This window comes from Oncorhynchus kisutch, unplaced genomic scaffold (assembly GCF_002021735.2).
Source record: "Oncorhynchus kisutch isolate 150728-3 unplaced genomic scaffold, Okis_V2 scaffold1865, whole genome shotgun sequence".
Classification (NCBI taxonomy): Eukaryota; Metazoa; Chordata; class Actinopteri; order Salmoniformes; family Salmonidae; genus Oncorhynchus; species Oncorhynchus kisutch.
In genome coordinates, this window is record NW_022263810.1 from 1 (window position 1) to 18586 (window position 18586).

Here is an 18586-nt window from a genome sequence, read left to right on the forward strand (position 1 = left end):
TTTTGTAATGCTAGGTCGTTACGAGTACTGATACAAGTAGCACACATGACATGCCAGAAACTGAGAAAAACATTTCTCTCCGAGTTGTGCCTGTCCCTCGAATCTGCCCGACATTGCAGACTCTTCACATCGTTAGAGGCCAATGGAGTTCTGGTTCATCTAAGGGATCATCTAATGGATCATCTAATGGATCATCTAATGGATCATCTAATGGATCATCTGTGGCAATTGCTCTGGATATTTCGAGATGCTCAACTCAAATCTAGACCTACAACCAACAGTATTTCTTTTGCTTTTGACAATGACTTCACGAGGCATAGGTCACATGCCTAATACTTAAAGTCACATTAATATCAGTGTAAAGAGATGACATTGGGGCCATGTTTACTGGAATATGTGTCTGGTTAAAAGGTAGGCAAGTAACTTCATGCCTCTGCTGCCAAAGCAATTTACAGTTATAAATGGTAATATCCAATCCACGTAGAACTCGAGTTGCGAATGTCAATCTTTCCTCTGCGGTACCTCAAACTGTGGTCATTACCAGCTGAGAAACTGGCCAGTTGATTACTCCTGGCACAGAGTTGTCTGACCAGTGTCTTAACACCTACTCCGAGCTGATGGTTTTATTAGTCTTAAGTATTAAGGCATCTTCACTTTGGGTACCTTTTCCACCTTTGCTTGAACAGCATCAAATCCGCCAATCCAGGTAAGAGGGAAACTGCCAGTCGTGATCAACACCACCGCCTGTAGAAATTGGGACTCTTCATAGCTGTGCACAGATGCCAGGTTTGCGCCAAGGTACTTTACAGTGTTGTACACAGGCTTCAGTTTTTGTCCAAGTAACTGACAGTGGCGCTAGAGCAAGCAGTACACAGAGACAAAGACATGTCATAATGGAAGCATTAGTCAGTTGTCCAGTCTGAGAATTTGTCTTCTGGAATCTCAAATATAGGAATTAGTTCATCTCAGTCTTAACCCATGCCTTGAGGGTTCTAATATACAAGAGGGCCCAACTCCACACAATATTGAAAAGCCTATAGAAAATTGCAATTACAGCATATTAAGGGGACGTTCAGTATTTTACATGAGGCGCCTGTTAAAATAAGGCCAAAGCACCTTAAACTCAAAAACTAAGTTGACTTCAATTGTAGAAAGTAAGCATTATACCTCTGCATTGGGCCATGTCCTTGCAGTTTTGACAAACATGAAGCAGCGTGAATTAAATTGGAACCAGCCTCTGGGGCATGGGTTTCTTTGGTCTGCTGCAAATGTCACCAAATCATCTGAAAGGAGAAGACAGGGAGGGTTCCGAAATTGCAGCAGACTTTAAAGGATAGTCCAGACTGACCCTTGCATCAAAAATAACATTTGGAGATCAGTCATGCCACACTACAACAAAACATACACAATCAATGATGTAAAGCACAAACTCATTCCACAGAGCACAGAGTGTCTACAGGTTTTCGCTCCTCCCTCGATTGATCAATTTAGGTCACTAATTAGTAAGGAACTCCCCTCACCTGGTTGTCTAGGTCTTCATTGAAAGGTAAGCCAACTGCAGATGCAAGAGACTCCGTGGAATGCGTTTGACACTCGTGATGTAAAGTGTGAGGCTGACTCTTACTTGCTATGCGCGCAGTCATTCTGTCGCCCAGTGTAAAGGCAGCGCTGAGAAGCAGTAGAAGGGTCAACGTCGCCATGGTGATAGTCTCCTGAGAGACACACGAGATAAGCCATCAGTGTTTCCCCAACCTCTCCTCGAGTACCCCAGCAAGTCCACTTAACACATTCAACTAATGAAGGGCTAAGGAATACCAGGTATCATCTCTTCCACCACAGAGTAGATTAGCCTGGCACACGGGAATAAGGAGAAGTCTATGCTCTTGGGTTCTCCCCGAAACAGCACCCTAGATAACTAACCCCGATGCATGGCACACCTAGTAAGTCACCTTTTTGCAAATGAAATTGGCTGGTAAAGTACATTTTTCTAGAGCAGGAGACTCAACTTGCCTGGCATGAGCTACCTTTTATTAATACACACGTCGCAAGCGACTTCTTTCAAATAGGCTCATTCTTCTCTGCCCTACAACTCTTCAGTGTACCGGTCTGGCAATAGACACAGTAAAATGAGTAATAAACTACTAAAGGGGCCCTATAAAAAAGCTGTGATTTTAAACCCCAAATTACAGCCATTTTCATAAATGTTCTCAGTTCAATTTCCTGGTTTGCCACTCAATTACAATTGGTAATGGAGAACAAAATGTAATGTTCTGAGTCCATGGCAGTGCTTAAATCACATCAGAATACCATTTCTTTTAGGTCTGGAAGAAAAGTAACTAGCGATGGTTCTGTATTGCCAATTGATGCTCATTTCATGGCAAGGTTTGCAAATAACAAAAGATACCATTTCTATACTTTTGACAAGTATACCTTGCAGTTAATACTTAGTTGTGAAAGAATCTGGCAACCCACTAGGCATCAACTGGCTACACAGGGAGTGAGCGACAAGGCAATATTGCTGGAAATTGGCAGATATGGTTTTAAATGTGACGTTTTAAGCCAATAGTTAACTAACCAGAGGTGGGATAACGTCAAGTCGTGTTGATTTAGTAACTTGCAGTGTCTGATACTTGAGATTTGTTTGACAGTTGAACACGTGAAAAAATATATTTTTTTAAAATCTGAATTGTTTGGCAAACTACTATGACCTGTTGGAGACCCCTGCACTACATTTGAACAGGGTCACATGTGCCCGATGGGTCCTGGTAAAAAGTAGTGTACCACATAGGTTACCATTTGGGATGAAAGCAGATACAGTACTAGATGACTATGTTGAACTCTCACCTGTAGTCTGGTCATGTCAGCGCTCTGTTTGTGAGTTGAGTTCTACTGCTTCCTGCTCTCCTTTTTTAAGGACCCATCCAGTCAGACCCCTCCCTCTCTCATCCTTTAACCGGTCAAATAATCAACTAATCATCAAGCTTTTATCATTTGAATCAGCTGTGTTGTGTTAGGGCAAAAACCAAAACGTATAGCCACGGGAAGAAGTTTGTTGGTGCAGGGTACTTTTAATGAATGTTATTTTCAATTGGGGTGCTGGAAAAATATCTTTGCCTGTGCTACAGGCGCTCTATTGGTCCACTATTATAGCACAACTTTTGTGAAAATGTAACAAATCTATAAAAAGTGAACATATATACATATATACAGTACCAGTCAAAAGTTTGGACACACCTACTCATTCAAGGCTTTTTCTTTATTTTGACTATTTTCTTGTATAATAGTGAAGACCTCAAAACTGTAAATAACACATATGGAATCATGAGGTAACCAAAGAAAGTGTTACACGAAACCAAATATATGTTAGATTCTTCAAAGTAGCCACCTTTAAACTTGATGACAGCTTTGTACACTCTTGGCCTTCTCTCAACCAGCTTCACCTGGTATGCTTTTCCAACATTCTTAAAGGAATTCCCACATATGTTGAGCACTTGTTTGCTGCTTTTCCTTAACTCTGCGGTCCAACTCATCCCAAACCATCTCAATTGGGTTGAGGTTGGGTGATTGTGGAGGCCAGGGCGGTCTGATGCAGCACTACATCACTCTACCTTATTGGTCAAACAGCCTGGAGGTATGTTGGGTCGTTGTCCTGTTGAAAAACAAATGATAGTCCCACTAAGTGCAAACCAGATGGGATGGTGTATCGCTGCAGAATGCTGTGGTAACCATGCTGGTTAAGCGTGCCTTGAATTCTAAATAAAACACAGACAGTGTTACCAGCAAAGCACCATCACACCTCCTACTCCATGCTTCATGGTGGGAACCACACATGCGGAGATCATTCGTTCACCTACTCTGCATCTCACAAAGACACACTAATCAGACCAAAGGACAGATTTCCACCGGTCTAATGTCCATTGCTCGTGTTTCTTGCCCCAAGCAAGTCTCTTGTTCTTATCGGTGTCCTTTAGGAGTGGTTTCTTTGCAGCAGTTTGACATGAAGGCCTGATTCACGCAGTCTCCTCTGAACAGTTGATGTTGAGATGTGTCTGTTACTTCAACTCTGTGAAGCATTTATTTGGGCTGCAATTTCTGAGGCTGGTAACTCTAATGAACTTATCCTCTGCAGCAGAGGTAACTCTGGGTCTTCCTTTCCTGTGGCGGTCCTCGGGAGAGCCAGTTTCATCATAGCGCTTGATGGTTTTTGCGACTGCAATTGAAGAAACTTTCAAAGTTCTTGAAATGTTCCGCATTGACTGACCTTCATGTCTTAAAGCAATGATGGACTGTCATTTCTCTTTGCTTATTTGAGCTGTTCTTGTCAAATAAATGGACTTGGTCTTTTACCAAACAGGGCTATCTACTTTATACCACCCCTACCTTGCCACAACACAACCTCATGAATCTGGATAAGAGAATGCCAAGAGCGTGCAAAGCTGTCATCAAGGCAAAGGGTGGCTACTTTGAAGAATCTCAAATATAACATCAATTTTGATTTGTTTAACACTTTTCTGGTTACTACATGATTCCATATGTGTTATGTCATAGTTTTGATGTCGTCATTATTCTACAATGTAGAAAATAGTAGAGAATAAAGAAAAACCCTGGAATGAGTGGGTGTGTCCAAACTTTTGACTGGATATCACCTGCAGGAATAGCCATTTTTGTTAAGCTCATTCCTACACTGCTCCTGTATTCTTTTCAAACATCGACCAGTAGCATCGATAGTGCCTCTCTCTCTCTCTGCCAGAGTCTACCCCATTATAAGAACCCCAACAATAATTGCTAAAAGCCTATGTAAGCCTGTTGGCTGATTGGCATGTATGAGATGATGGAATTTGCTTTTGGAAAAAAGTTGAGGCTTTTTGACACTGGCTTGAGCGGGTCTTAGCAGAGCATGTGTATATAAGCATCAACAAGCCTTGTTACCATATACCCTTTGAGAATGAATGAACAAATAGTTACTTCACACAAACATATGTACCAGATTCCTTTTGGGAAATTCATTTGGGTAGTTTTCTTTGCACATTGGAGGACCCCTGCAAAACCAAGCGTGAGGTAATGGCAATGATGTCATGTGTGCTATCCACATCCTGGTGCTGAACTGTGAAACGTCATGCGGTGCTGAACAATTTGAATCAGCTTGGCTCGTGTCTTGTGGAATCAAAACTGATACATTAATGAAATCGTTGCACTAAATGAATTATTTGGAAACTAGAATCTGATTAAGGGAAAGTTACACACTTTTTTCTGTGAGCGCAATCAACAACCTATTTGTGCATGCCCAACGGAATGAACATTGTGGTGCGGGGACTGCCATATTGTGTCATCATTTTGCCATAAGGTGTAGAGACATTTTTGCGGTTTTAAAGCCAATTTCCAATAATTGTACACATTTTGCTATATGAGTGAGAGACTAATACATTCAATGGGGGCCTGTCATGCCAAATACTGTCCCCCACTGCGTCACAATGGGATTCGATCGACTATTAGCGTCCATTGCTATATCGACGGAGTGATTAGAATTTAAGATCACAGCCTAAATTGTGTTCTTTTCTTCGTCGCTATGCAAACAAGGCTGATTTCTGCGACAATTTCTCTGTTTAAACAAGCTTTGTTTAGCTTGTAACATGGAAACGTTCATTCAAACTACTTTTTGGGGTACCAAGTCAACATTACAACATGAAATCCATGTCTTAAACGTTGCTACGTTTCGGGAAATGGCAAAGAAAACATGTATTCTGCTTGACACATTAAAGTTACTTACCTTACAGATCACAAAGTAAGCTTATGTCCACTCCATTCAGATGTAAATCCTTTTGATTCAGTCACTGACTTGTCTGGCTGTCATCTTTTTATTTAACCTGCCCTCATCTACACTGAAATAATACCATTTCAGTAGTCCTCTATTATGATTCCCCCCCCCTCTCTCTCATTTAATACACCCTTGTGGTTGAATACATATATAATCATCTGGTGTAGGTCCAAGGATACAACAATGAATAACCTGGAACAAATAAATGCCATCAAAGGATACCTTACAGCTTCCAATAATGAACACCTTGTGAAACCCAACCTGTCAATATATTTTCATACATTAAAGTTTATCGTTTTTGGTACAGTTGTGTCATAAATTTTTTTCCACTGATTTTCTGTACACTCACATGGCAATCATAGATAAAATACTGAATTCTGGTTTGTGGAATATAGAGGAGGTGGTTGCTGTGTGGGTGGGAGGTTCTGCCTGTCCCTTGTTCTCAACAGGCAGCCAGTCTCGGAAGGGGGACTGCAAAGTCCAGGCACTGCTGCGCTCTTGAGAACAGGAGCAGAGTTAAAGGGAACAGGGTAGGAGACAGACACATAAACAAGCAAACACAGGTTACACTGAGAACATGTCATGGATTAAAATCCTGCAGCGCACGCAAGGTCCCCCTGCTCAAGCCAGCACATGTCCAGGCCCGTCTGAAGTTTGCCAATGACCATCTGGATGATCTAGAGGAGGAATGGGAGAAGGTCATGTGGTCTGATGAGACAAAAATAGAGCTTTTTGGTCTAAACTCCACTCGCCGTGTTTAGAGGAAGAAGAAGGATGAGTACAACCCCAAGAACACCACCCCAACCGTGAAGCATGGAGGTGGAAACATCATTCTTTGGGGATGCTTTTCTGAAAAGGGGACATGACGACTGCACCGGATTGAGGGGAGGATGGATGGGGCCATGTATCGCGAGATCTTGGCCAACAACCTCCTTCCCTCAGTAAGGGGCTGGGTCTTCCTGCATGACAACGACCCGAAACACACAGCCAGGGCAACTAAGGAGTGGCTCCGTAAGAAGCATCTCAAGGTCCTGGAGTGGCCTAGCCAGACTCCAGACCTGAACCCAATAGAACATCTTTGGAGGGAGCTGAAAGTCCGTATTGCCCGGCGACAGCCCCGAAACCTGAAGGATCTGGAGAAGGTCTGTATGGAGGAGTGGGCTAAAATCCCTGCTTTAAGTAATTAATGCAAATTAATGACTTAAAAATCATAACGTGATTTTCGTTTTAGATTCCGTCTCTCACAGTTGAAGTGTACCTATGATAAAAATGACAGACTTCTACATGTTTTGTAAGTAGGAAACACTGCCGATTTGGCAGGTTATCAAATACTTGTTCTCCCCACTGTATATACTGTACTCTATACCATCTTGCCTATGCCATTCTGTACCATCATTATGCACATGTCCTTTATCCCTTTACACTTGTGTGTATTAGGTAGTAGTTTTGGAATTGTTAGGTTGGATTACTCGTTGGTTATTACTGCATTGTCGGAACTAGAAGCACAAGCATTTCCCTACACTCGCATTAACATCTGCTAACCATGTGTATGTGACAAATACATTTGATTTGAAGTAGCTTCAGGTTGTTTTGTATGCAAATGTTTGAGATTTTAAATTTTCACTTTAACAGATGGTGACCCCAGCTAGGAGCGAAAGAGCAGCGAGGTTTTCCCCAGGTCTCGCCTTCCTTTCGTCCTTCTTCCAAACCAAGTCATTTGCCCAGAAGTCATAGCACTTGGTCCCCTTCTCGATTCTGCTCCTGTAGCTCTCCACCTGCGCCTTGTCCAGTCTCACCTTGATTGAGAACAGGAATAAATACAATTATATTTCCTAGGAAGGTGGTCCTCCAAGGCGTTCTGATCTGGTTCAAACATATCAGGTGGGGTTTCAGTGATCAGAAAGTACGTTATTCAAACATTTGAAAGACTACAGTATGTGCAATAACAATTGCATTGCTTACCTCAGTCAACAGCTGCGGCTCCCTTCCGTACTAGGTGGAGGCCTGGATGCTGCTGTCGTGTGCAAAGAGAGACTTACCTTCAGGTTGTTCTCCCATCCTTCCTGGTACCAAATAAAGGGACTTGCCCATGGCAGTCTTGAGGGTCTGGTTGGTCCAGTCACCAAACCTGGAGGAGGGGGTAGGAAAGCGATCTCTATTGACAATGTACCATGGAAGAAAAAATAAATAAATACATTCCAGCGTTCATGACCTCGGTCACTCAAGGATGACCTTGGGTGTTGATGTCCACCATAGTCTTGGAGGTGGCCTCGCCAGTCTCGTCCTTGATGGGTATCATACAAAACAAAAATCTATTTTTGGTTCCAAGCACCTTTAATGGTTTACGGAAGGGAGTTGAGTTAAGCACGTCCTCCTTCTTCCCTTACTGACCCTAATGGGTATTGCCGCCACCTTCACCTCATTACTGTGATACAATTATACTAGCTAGCTGTGCACGGAGGGAATAAACACACTGAGCATCATGCGATTCCATATGAAATGCATTTCCAATGCCCTTTTTACAGAAGATTTCACATGCTTATACAGACACCCAAACAGCAAGCAATGCAGATGTAGCAGCATGGTTGCTAGGGGGGAAAAAAACCTCCCTCGAAAGGCAGGAACCGTGCTCTGAGGGGTGGCCAGTCCTCTTCTGGCTGTGCCGGGTGGAGATTAGAGTACATGGCCATTAAGTTCAGATCGTTCAAGCTGTTATTTGACCAGCAGGGTCAAATAAGTGGTTGTAGGGGGTGCAACAGGTCAGCACATCCGGAGGAAACGTCAGTGGGCTTTTCATAGCCGAGCATTGAGGTCGAGAGAGAGTCGAAAACAGCACGTCCGATGAACAGGTACCATAGCTGCAGGTAGAACAGTCTAATACAGTTGGCTCTAATAAGTACTCACGTCTAAACCCAGCGAGAGTTTGGAAACGCAAAGCTACATTCTGGGATTCTACAAACCAAACGACTGCCCCACAGGGAACGGATGGAGTAGGGATATGTGACACTAATATTCACACAGCATTCTGACATCCACGTGATAATTTTCAACTTTGAAAGCTACACACACACTATTCGTTGACATTAGTGTTAGTAGAGTAATAAAGCAAAAAAGAAACATCCCTTTTTCAGGACCCTGTCTTTCAAAGAATTTGTAAAAATCCAAGTAACTTCACAGATCTTCATTGTCAATGGTTTAAACACCGTTTCCAGACGTTAATGAATATGCACCTGTCGTTAAGACACTAACAGCTTACAGACGGTAGGCAATTAAGGTCAGTTAGGACACTAGAGGCTTTTCTACTGAAAGACACCAAAAGATAGACGCCCAGGGTCCCTGCGTGAACGTGCCTTAGGCATGCTGCAAGGAGGCATGAGGACTGCAGATGTGGCCAGGGCATTAACTTGCATTGTCCGTGCAGTGAGACAGGAACGACAGCTGATCGTCCTCGCAGTGGCAGAACACGTGTAACACCTGCACAGGATCGGAACATCACACCTGCGGGACAGGTACAGGATGGCAACAACTGCCCGAGTTACACCAGGAACGCACAATCCCTCCATCAGTGCTCAGACTGTCCGCAATAGGCTGAGAGGCGCTGGACTGAGGTCTTGTTTTTCATTTTTTTATTTCACCTTTATTTAACCAAGTAGGCTAGTTGAGAACAAGTTCTCATTTGCAACTGCGACCTGGCCAAGATAAAGCATAGCAGTGTGAACAGACAACACAGAGTTACACATGGAGCAAACCATTAACAAGTCAGTAACACAGTAGAGAAAAAAAAGGGGGAGTCTATATACAATGTGTGCAAAAGGCATGAGGAGGTAGGCGAATAATTAAAATTTAGGGATGATCAGTGAGATACACCTGCTGGAGCGCGTGCTACGGATGGGTGTTGCCATCGTGACCAGTGAACTGAGATAAGGCGGAGTTTTACCTAGTATGGACCTGTAGATGACCTGGAGCCAGTGGGTCTGGCGACGAATATGTAGCGAGGGCCAGCCGACTAGAGCATACAAGTCGCAGGTGTGGGTGGTATAAGGTGCTTTAGTGACAAAACGGATGGCACTGTGATAGACTGCATCCAGTTTGCTGAGTAGAGTGTTGGAAGCCATTTTGTAGATGACATCGCCGAAGTCGAGGATCGGTAGGATAGTCAGTTTTACTAGGGTAAGCTTGGCGGCGTGAGTGAAGGAGGCTTTGTTGCGGAATAGAAAGCCGACTCTTGATTTGATTTGATTGGAGATGTTTGATATGAGTCTGGAAGGAGAGTTTGCAGTCTAGCCAGACACCTAGGTACTTATAGATGTCCACATATTCAAGGTCGGAACCATCCAGGGTGGTGTGCTAGTCGGGCATGCGGGTGCAGGCAGCGATCGGTTGAAAAGCATGCATTTGGTTTTACTAGCTTTTAAGAGCAGTTGGAGACCACGGAAGGAGTGTTGTATGGCATTGAAGCTCGTTTGGAGGTTAGATAGCACTCTTGTTCTCCATGGACTTCAGTGTCCCAGAACTTTTTGGAGTTGGAGCTACAGGATGCAAACTTCTGCCTGAAGAAGCTGGCCTTCGCGTATTGGTTCCTGACTTCCCTGAACAGTTGCATATCACGGGGACTATTTGATGCTATTGTTGCCGGTGAGGACCTGCCTACGTCACCTATGGGCACAAACCCACCCTCGCTGGACCAGGCAGGACTGGCAAAAAAACAAAACAAGCTCGTCACTGACGAGTCGCGGATATGTCTCACCAGGGGTGGTCGGAGTCGCATTATAGTCTAAGGAATGAGCGTTACACCGAGGCCTGTAATCTGGAGCAGGATCGATTGAGGTGGAGGGTCCGTCATGGTCTGGGGCGGCGTGTCACAGCATCATCGGACTGAGGTTGCTGTCATAGCAGGTAATCACAACACTGTGCAGTACAGGGAAGACATCCTCCTCCCTCATTCTGACATGACCCTCCAGCATCAAATACACCACACTGCTAGTTCTGTGGGTGATTTCCTGCAAGACTGGAATGCCAGTGTTCAGCCATGGCCAGCGAAGAGCCCTGATTTCAATCCCATTGAGCACGTCTGAGACCTGTTGGATCGGCGGGTGAGGGCTAGGACCATTCCCCCCCAGAATTGTCCGGGAACTTGCAGGTGCCGTCGTGGAAGAGTGGGGTAACATCTCACAGCAAGAACTGGCAACCCTGGTGCAGTCCATGAGGAGATGCACTGCAGTACTTAATGCGGCCAGACACTGACTTACTTTTAACAGACCCCTTGGTTCAGGGACACATTCCATTTCTGTGGAACTTGTTCAGTTTATGTTTGTTTTTGAATCTCAAATATTTAAACATGTTAAGTCTGCTGAAATTTAACGCAGTTGACAGTGAGACCACATTTTTTTTACAACTTTTTGGGTCCTAAGAGAATTCTATTCTTCAAGAAACAATGGATCAAAGAATTGAAATGCCCACTGGACACCCAGACTGCATCTTCAAGAAACAAAGTGAAGCAATGTTAAATAACGACTCATGAGATTAAATACGTACACCAGTTTTATTGACAACAAGCTACAATAGTTACACAACAAGTCAAATGTATTTTACAGCAACAAATACCTTCAAAGTAATTCACTATAACATGAAACATTTGCAGTTAGGATGCTGACACCAGAGTAGCATTTTCTGTTTCAATTGACAGTTTGAAGGATTAAACAGGTTCTTATGGAGCACACGGAGGGATAGCTCTTTCCACATGAGACATCGTTCCAGCCGTTTTCAGCTTAAGAGGAAACACGAAATAGAAATTACCTCTCGATGTACACTCGAAAAGAGAAAAGTAGCTCACATTTATTTGTTAAACTTACTCAAAAAAGTTTAATTTGATGAATGATAATGTACCTCCAAAGTTGAAATGAATACATGGCTCTCTGGCACCATTGTTGTTATTCGGCTCCCCTTCAGCCCAGCTCTCGTGATCAAATTTGGAGCCGTCACTCCAGAACCATAGCCTGTCCTGTGTGGAAGTAGTGAGATCTCAGTATCAAATGTTACATGTGCTTGCTGAACAATTTCTAAAATACAACACTCATGGTCTTTCCTCCAACAAAACGGTAAAAGCCACCACTAGCAAAACGTGCAGACTGACACTGGAACTGTTGGGTGAAAAAAATACACAAGTGTTGATACACATTTCTAGAAATCCCAAAATTAGAAAAAGACAGCTAGTAAGTCGTTTCTGCGCCATAGCAAAGAGGAAGAGGCGAAGCGAGAAGGATAACTATAAGCCCAAAATCTGCCTTCTCAAGCGGGTAGCGTTTTTCCTGGTCACCAAGCAACTCGTTTTTGTATGGCCGTCAATAAGATGGCAAATTTAATTAACGAAAAACATAATGGCTTATTTGAGCAAATATATACGTTTTGTAATGCTTAGGTCGTTACGAGTACTGATACAAGTAGCACACATGACATGCCAGAAACTGAGAAAAACATTTCTCTCCGAGTTGTGCCTGTCCCTCGAATCTGCCCGACATTGCAGACTCTTCACATCGTTAGAGGCCAATGGAGTATCTGGTTCATCTAATGGATCATCTAATGGATCATCTGTGGCAATTGCTCTGGATATTTCGAGATGCTCAACTCAAATCTAGACCTACAACCAACAGTATTTCTTTTGCTTTTGACAATGACTTCACGAGGCATAGGTCACATGCCTAAATACTTAAAGTCACATTAATATCAGTTTAAAGAGATGACATTGGGCCATGTTTACTTGAATAGTGTCTGGTTAAAAGGTAGGCAAGTAACTTCATGCCTACTGTGCCAAAGCAATTTACAGTTATTAAAATGGTAATATCCAAATTCCACGTAGAACTCGAGTTGCGAATGTCAATCTTTCCTCTGCGGTACCTCAAACTGTGGTCATTACCAGCTGAGAAACTGGCCAGTTGATTACTCCTGGCACAGAGTTGTCTGACCAGTGTCTTAACACCTACTCCGAGCTGATGGTTTTATTAGTCTTAAGTATTAAGGCATCTTCACTTTGGGTACCTTTTCCACCTTTGCTTGAACAGCATCAAATCCGCCAATCCAGGTAAGAGGGAAACTGCCAGTCGTGATCAACACCACCGCCTGTAGAAATTGGGACTCTTCATAGCTGTGCACAGATGCCAGGTTTGCGCCAAGGTACTTTACAGTGTTGTACACAGGCTTCAGTTTTTGTCCAAGTAACTGACAGTGGCGCTAGAGCAAGCAGTACACAGAGACAAAGACATGTCATAATGGAAGCATTAGTCAGTTGTCCAGTCTGAGAATTTGTCTTCTGGAATCTCAAATATAGGAATTAGTTCATCTCAGTCTTAACCCATGCCTTGAGGGTTCTAATATACAAGAGGGCCCAACTCCACACAATATTGAAAAGCCTATAGAAAATTGCAATTACAGCATATTAAGGGGACGTTCAGTATTTTACATGAGGCGCCTGTTAAAATAAGGCCAAAGCACCTTTAACTCAAAAAACTAAGTAAGCATTATACCTCTGCATTGGGCCATGTCCTTGCAGTTTTGACAAACATGAAGCAGCGTGAATTAAATTGGAACCAGCCTCTGGGGCATGGGTTTCTTTGGTCTGCTGCAAATGTCACCAAATCATCTGAAAGGAGAAGACAGGGAGGGTTCCGAAATTGCAGCCGACTTTAAAGGATAGTCCAGACTGACCCTTGCATCAAAAATAACATTTGGAGATCAGTCATGCCACACTACAACAAAACATACACAATCAATGATGTAAAGCACAAACTCATTCCACAGAGCACAGAGTGTCTACAGGTTTTCGCTCCTCCCTCGATTGATCAATTTAGGTCACTAATTAGTAAGGAACTCCCCTCACCTGGTTGTCTAGGTCTTCATTGAAAGGTAAGCCAACTGCAGATGCAAGAGACTCCGTGGAATGCGTTTGACACTCGTGATGTAAAGTGTGAGGCTGACTCTTACTTGCTATGCGCGCAGTCATTCTGTCGCCCAGTGTAAAGGCAGCGCTGAGAAGCAGTAGAAGGGTCAACATCGCCATGGTGATAGTCTCCTGAGAGACACACGAGATAAGCCATCAGTGTTTCCCCAACCTCTCCTCGAGTACCCCAGCAAGTCCACTTAACACATTCAACTAATGAAGGGCTAAGGAATACCAGGTATCATCTCTTCCACCACAGAGTAGATTAGCCTGGCACACGGGAATAAGGAGAAGTCTATGCTCTTGGGTTCTCCCCGAAACAGCACCCTAGATAACTAACCCCGATGCATGGCACACCTAGTAAGTCACCTTTTTGCAAATGAAATTGGCTGGTAAAGTACATTTTTCTAGAGCAGGAGACTCAACTTGCCTGGCATGAGCTACCTTTTATTAATACACACGTCGCAAGCGACTTCTTTCAAATAGGCTCATTCTTCTCTGCCCTACAACTCTTCAGTGTACCGGTCTGGCAATAGACACAGTAAAATGAGTAATAAACTACTAAAGGGGCCCTATAAAAAAAGCTGTGATTTTAAACCCCAAATTACAGCCATTTTCATAAATGTTCTCAGTTCAATTTCCTGGTTTGCCACTCAATTACAATTGGTAATGGAGAACAAAATGTAATGTTCTGAGTCCATGGCAGTGCTTAAATCACATCAGAATACCATTTCTTTTAGGTCTGGAAGAAAAGTAACTAGCGATGGTTCTGTATTGCCAATTGATGCTCATTTCATGGCAAGGTTTGCAAATAACAAAAGATACCATTTCTATACTTTTGACAAGTATACCTTGCAGTTAATACTTAGTTGTGAAAGAATCTGGCAACCCACTAGGCATCAACTGGCTACACAGGGAGTGAGCGACAAGGCAATATTGCTGGAAATTGGCAGATATGGTTTTAAATGTGACGTTTTAAGCCAATAGTTAACTAACCAGAGGTGGGATAACGTCAAGTCGTGTTGATTTAGTAACTTGCAGTGTCTGATACTTGAGATTTGTTTGACAGTTGAACACGTGAAAAAATATATATTTTTTTAAAATCTGAATTGTTTGGCAAACTACTATGACCTGTTGGAGACCCCTGCCCTATGTAACGCACTACATTTGAACAGGGTCACATATGCCCGATGGGTCCTGGTCAAAAGTAGTGCACCACATAGGTTACCATTTGGGATGAAAGCAGATACAGTACTAGATGACTATGTTGAACTCTCACCTGTAGTCTGGTCATGTCAGCGCTCTGTTTGTGAGTTGAGTTATACTGCTTCCTGCTCTCCTTTTTTAAGGACCCATCCAGTCAGACCCCTCCCTCTCTCATCCTTTAACCGGTCAAATAATCAACTAGTCATCAAGCTTTTATCATTTGAATCAGCTGTGTTGTGTTAGGGCAAAAAACAAAACGTATAGCCACGGGAAGAAGTTTGTTGGTGCAGGGTACTTTTAATGAATGTTATTTTCAATTGGGGTGCTGGAAAAATATCTTTGCCTGTGCTACAGGCGCTCTATTGGTCCACTATTATAGCACAACTTTTGTGAAAATGTAACAAATCTATAAAAAGTGAACATATATATATATTGGACACACCTACTCATTCAAGGCTTTTTCTTTATTTTGACTATTTTCTTTGTAGAATAATAGTGAAGACATCAAAACTGTGAAATAACACATGAAGGCCTGATTCACACAGTCTCCTCTGAACAGTTGATGTTGAGATGTGTCTGTTACTTGAACTCTGTGAAGCATTTATTTGGGCTGCCATTTCTTTTCTTCTCTTTTTTTAATTGAACCTTTATTTAACCAGGTAGGCAAGTTGAGAACAAGTTCTCATTCACAATTGCGACCTGGCCAAGATATAGCCATTAAAAATCCTACAATGTGATTTTCTGGATTTTTTTGTCTGTCATAGTTGAAGTGTACCTATGATGAAAATTACAGGCCTCTGTCAAGTGGGAGAACTTGCACAATTGGTGGCTGACTAAATACGTTTTTGCCCCACTGTACAACAACACAGAGTTACACATGGAGTTAAACAAACATACAGTCAGTAATACAGTAGAAACAAGTCTATACACGATGTGAGCAAATGAGGTGAGAGAAGGGAGGTAAAGGTGAAAAAAAGGCCATGGTGGCAAAGTAAATACAATATAACAAGTAAAACACTGGAATGGTAGATTTGCAGTGGAAGAATGTGCAAAGTAGAAATAAAAATAATGGGATGCAAAGGAGCAAAATAAATAGATAAATAAAATAAAATAAATACAGTAGGGAAAGAGGTAGTTGTTTGGGCTAAATTATAGGTGGGCTATGTACAGGTGCAGTAATCTGTGAGCTGCTCTGACAGCTGGTGCTTAAAGCTAGTCAGGGAGATAAGTGTTTCCAGTTTCAGAGATTTTTGGAGTTCGTTCCAGTCATTGGCAGCAGAGAACTGAAAGGAGAGGCGGCCAAAGAAAGAATTGGTTTTGGGGGTGACCAAAGAGATATACCTGCTGGAGCGCGTGCTACAGGTGGGTGATGCTATGGTGACCAGCGAGCTGAGATAAGGGGGGACTTTACCTAGCAGGGTCTTGCAGATGACATGGAGCCAGTGGGTTTGGCGACGAGTATGAAGCGAGGGCCAGCCAACGAGAGTGTACAGGTCGCAATGGTGGGTAGTATATGGGGCTTTGGTGACAAAACGGATGGCACTGTGATAGACTGCATCCAATTTGTTGAGTAGGGTATTGGAGGCTATTTTGTAAATGATGACCGCAGCTGTTTTCCAATCTTTGGGACGACACGAAAGAGAGGTTGAACAGGCTAGTAATAGGGGTGGCAACAATTTCGGCAGATAATTTTAGAAAGAAAGGGTCCAGATTGTCTAGCCCGGCTGATTTATAGGGGTCCAGATTTTGTAGCTCTTTCAGAGCATCAGCTGACTGGATTTGGGAGAAGGAGAAATGGGGAAGGCTTGGGCGAGTTGCTGTGGGGGGTGCAGTGCTGTTGACCGGGGTAGGGGTAGCCAGGTGGAAAGCATGGCCAGCCGTAGAAAAATGCTTATTGAAATTCTCAATTATAGTGGATTTATCAGTGGTGACAGTGTTTCCTATCTTCAGTGCAGTGGGCAGCTGGGAGGAGGTGTTCTTATTCTCCATGGACTTTACAGTGTCCCAGAACCTTTTGGAGTTAGTGTTGCAGGAAGCAAATTTCTGCTTGAAAAAGCTAGCCTTGGCTTTTCTAACTGCCTGTGTATAATGGTTTCTAGCTTCTCTGAAAAGCTGCATATCACGGGGGCTGTTCGATGCTAATACAGAACGCCATAGGATGTTTTTGTGTTGGTTAAGTGCAGTCAGGTCTGGGGAGAACCAAGGGCTATATCATTTCCTGGTTCTACATTTCTTGAATGGGGCATGCTTATTTAAGATGGTTAGGAAGACATTGAAAAAAAATAACCAGGCATGATGAGATCCATATTCTTCCAGGATACCCCGGCCAGGTCGATTAGAAAGGCCTGCTCGCTGAAGTGTTTCAGGGAGCGTTTGACAGTGATGAGTGGAGGTCGTTTGACCGCTGACCCATTACGGATGCAGGCAATGAGGCAGTGATCGCTGAGATCTTGGTTGAAGACAGCAGAGGTGTATTTAGAGGGCAAGTTGGTTCAGATGATATCTATGAGGGTGCCCGTGTTTACGACTTTGGGGGGATACCTAGTAGGTTCATTGATAATTTGTGTGAGATTGAGGGCATCAAGCTTAGATTGTAGGATGGCTGGGGTGTTAAGCGTGTTCCAGTTTAGGTCGCCTAGCAAAACGAGCTCTGAAGATAGATGGGGGGCAATCAGTTCACATATGGTGTCCAGAGCACAGCTGGGGGCAGAGGGTGGTCTATAGCAGGCGGCAACGGTGAGAGACTTGTTTTAAGAGAGGTGGATTTTTGAAAGTAGAAGTTCAAATTGTTTGGGTACAGACCTGGACAGAACTCTGCTTTGCAGTAGATTGCAACACTGCCCCCTTTGGCAGTTCTATCTTGTCTGAAAATGTTGTAGATAGGGATAAACATTTCAGAATTGTTGGTGGTCTTCCTAAGCCAGGATTCAGACACAGCTAGAACATCCGGGTTGGCAGAGTGTGCTAAAGCAGTGAATAAAACAAACTTAGGGAGGAGGCTTCTAATGTTAACATGCATGAAACCCAGGCTATAACGGTTACAGAAGTCATCAAAAAAGAGCACCTGGGGAATAGGAGTGGAGCTAGGCACTGCAGGGCCTGGATTCACCTCTACATCACCGGAGGAAAAGAGGAGGATAAGGGTATGGCTAAAAGCAATGAGAATTGGTCGTCTAGAACGTCTGGAACAGAGAGTAAAAGGAGGTTTCTGGGGCGATGAAATAGCTTCAAGGTATAATGTACAGACAAAGGTATGGATGTGAATACAGTGGAGGTAAACCTAGGTATTGAGTGATGATGAGAGAGATATTGTCTCTAGAAACATCATTGACACCAGGAGATGTCATCGCATGTGTGGGTGGTAGAACTAATTGGTTGGATAAGGTATAGTGAGCATGACTAGAGGCTCTACAGTGAAATAAGCCAATAAACACGAACCAGAACAGCAATGGACAAGGCATATTGACATTAAGGAGAGGCATGCTTAGTCGAGTGATCAAAAAGGTTCAGTGAGTAGTTTTTTATTAATTTTTATTTTACCTTTATTTAACCAGGCAAGTCAGTTCAGAACAAATTCTTATTTTCAATGATGGCCTAGGAACAGTGGGTCAACTGCCTGTTCAGGGGCAGAA

At 43.2% G+C, this 18586-nt stretch overlaps 2 protein-coding genes across 2 annotated transcripts; both read right to left on the reverse strand.

The window, feature by feature from the left end:
* Window positions 1-624: 624 nt before the first annotated feature.
* LOC116368197 (ladderlectin-like) lies at window positions 625-2927 on the reverse strand. The gene is made up of 4 exons (XM_031819124.1): window positions 2845-2927; window positions 1625-1712; window positions 1168-1283; window positions 625-855 (listed from the first exon to the last, which is right to left on the reverse strand). Exons 1-4 carry the CDS (start codon window positions 2857-2859, stop codon window positions 640-642), a joined length of 435 nt encoding a protein of 144 aa, XP_031674984.1. The 5' UTR covers window positions 2860-2927; the 3' UTR covers window positions 625-639.
* Window positions 2928-11338: 8411 nt separating this feature from the next.
* On the reverse strand, window positions 11339-15145 carry LOC116368198 (ladderlectin-like). Its single transcript, XM_031819126.1, has 6 exons — window positions 15028-15145; window positions 13793-13880; window positions 13336-13451; window positions 12851-13042; window positions 11702-11816; window positions 11339-11582 (listed from the first exon to the last, which is right to left on the reverse strand). Exons 1-6 carry the CDS (start codon window positions 15040-15042, stop codon window positions 11491-11493), a joined length of 618 nt encoding a protein of 205 aa, XP_031674986.1. The 5' UTR covers window positions 15043-15145; the 3' UTR covers window positions 11339-11490.
* Between the last annotated feature and the right edge of the window lie 3441 nt (window positions 15146-18586).

Excerpts from the sequence above, each read along its gene's own strand:
- LOC116368197 (XM_031819124.1), bottom strand. Across the intron at positions 1,284-1,624 it reads AATGACTGCGCGCATAGCAA|ATGATTTGGTGACATTTGCA; the intron begins GTAAGAGTCAGC and ends TTCTCCTTTCAG. Across the intron at positions 856-1,167 it reads GGACATGGCCCAATGCAGAG|CGCCACTGTCAGTTACTTGG; the intron begins GTATAATGCTTA and ends TGCTTGCTCTAG.
- LOC116368198 (XM_031819126.1), bottom strand. Across the intron at positions 11,817-12,850 it reads TTCAAGCAAAGGTGGAAAAG|GACAGGCTATGGTTCTGGAG; the intron begins GTACCCAAAGTG and ends ACTTCCACACAG. Across the intron at positions 11,583-11,701 it reads TATTCATTTCAACTTTGGAG|CTGAAAACGGCTGGAACGAT; the intron begins GTACATTATCAT and ends TTTCCTCTTAAG.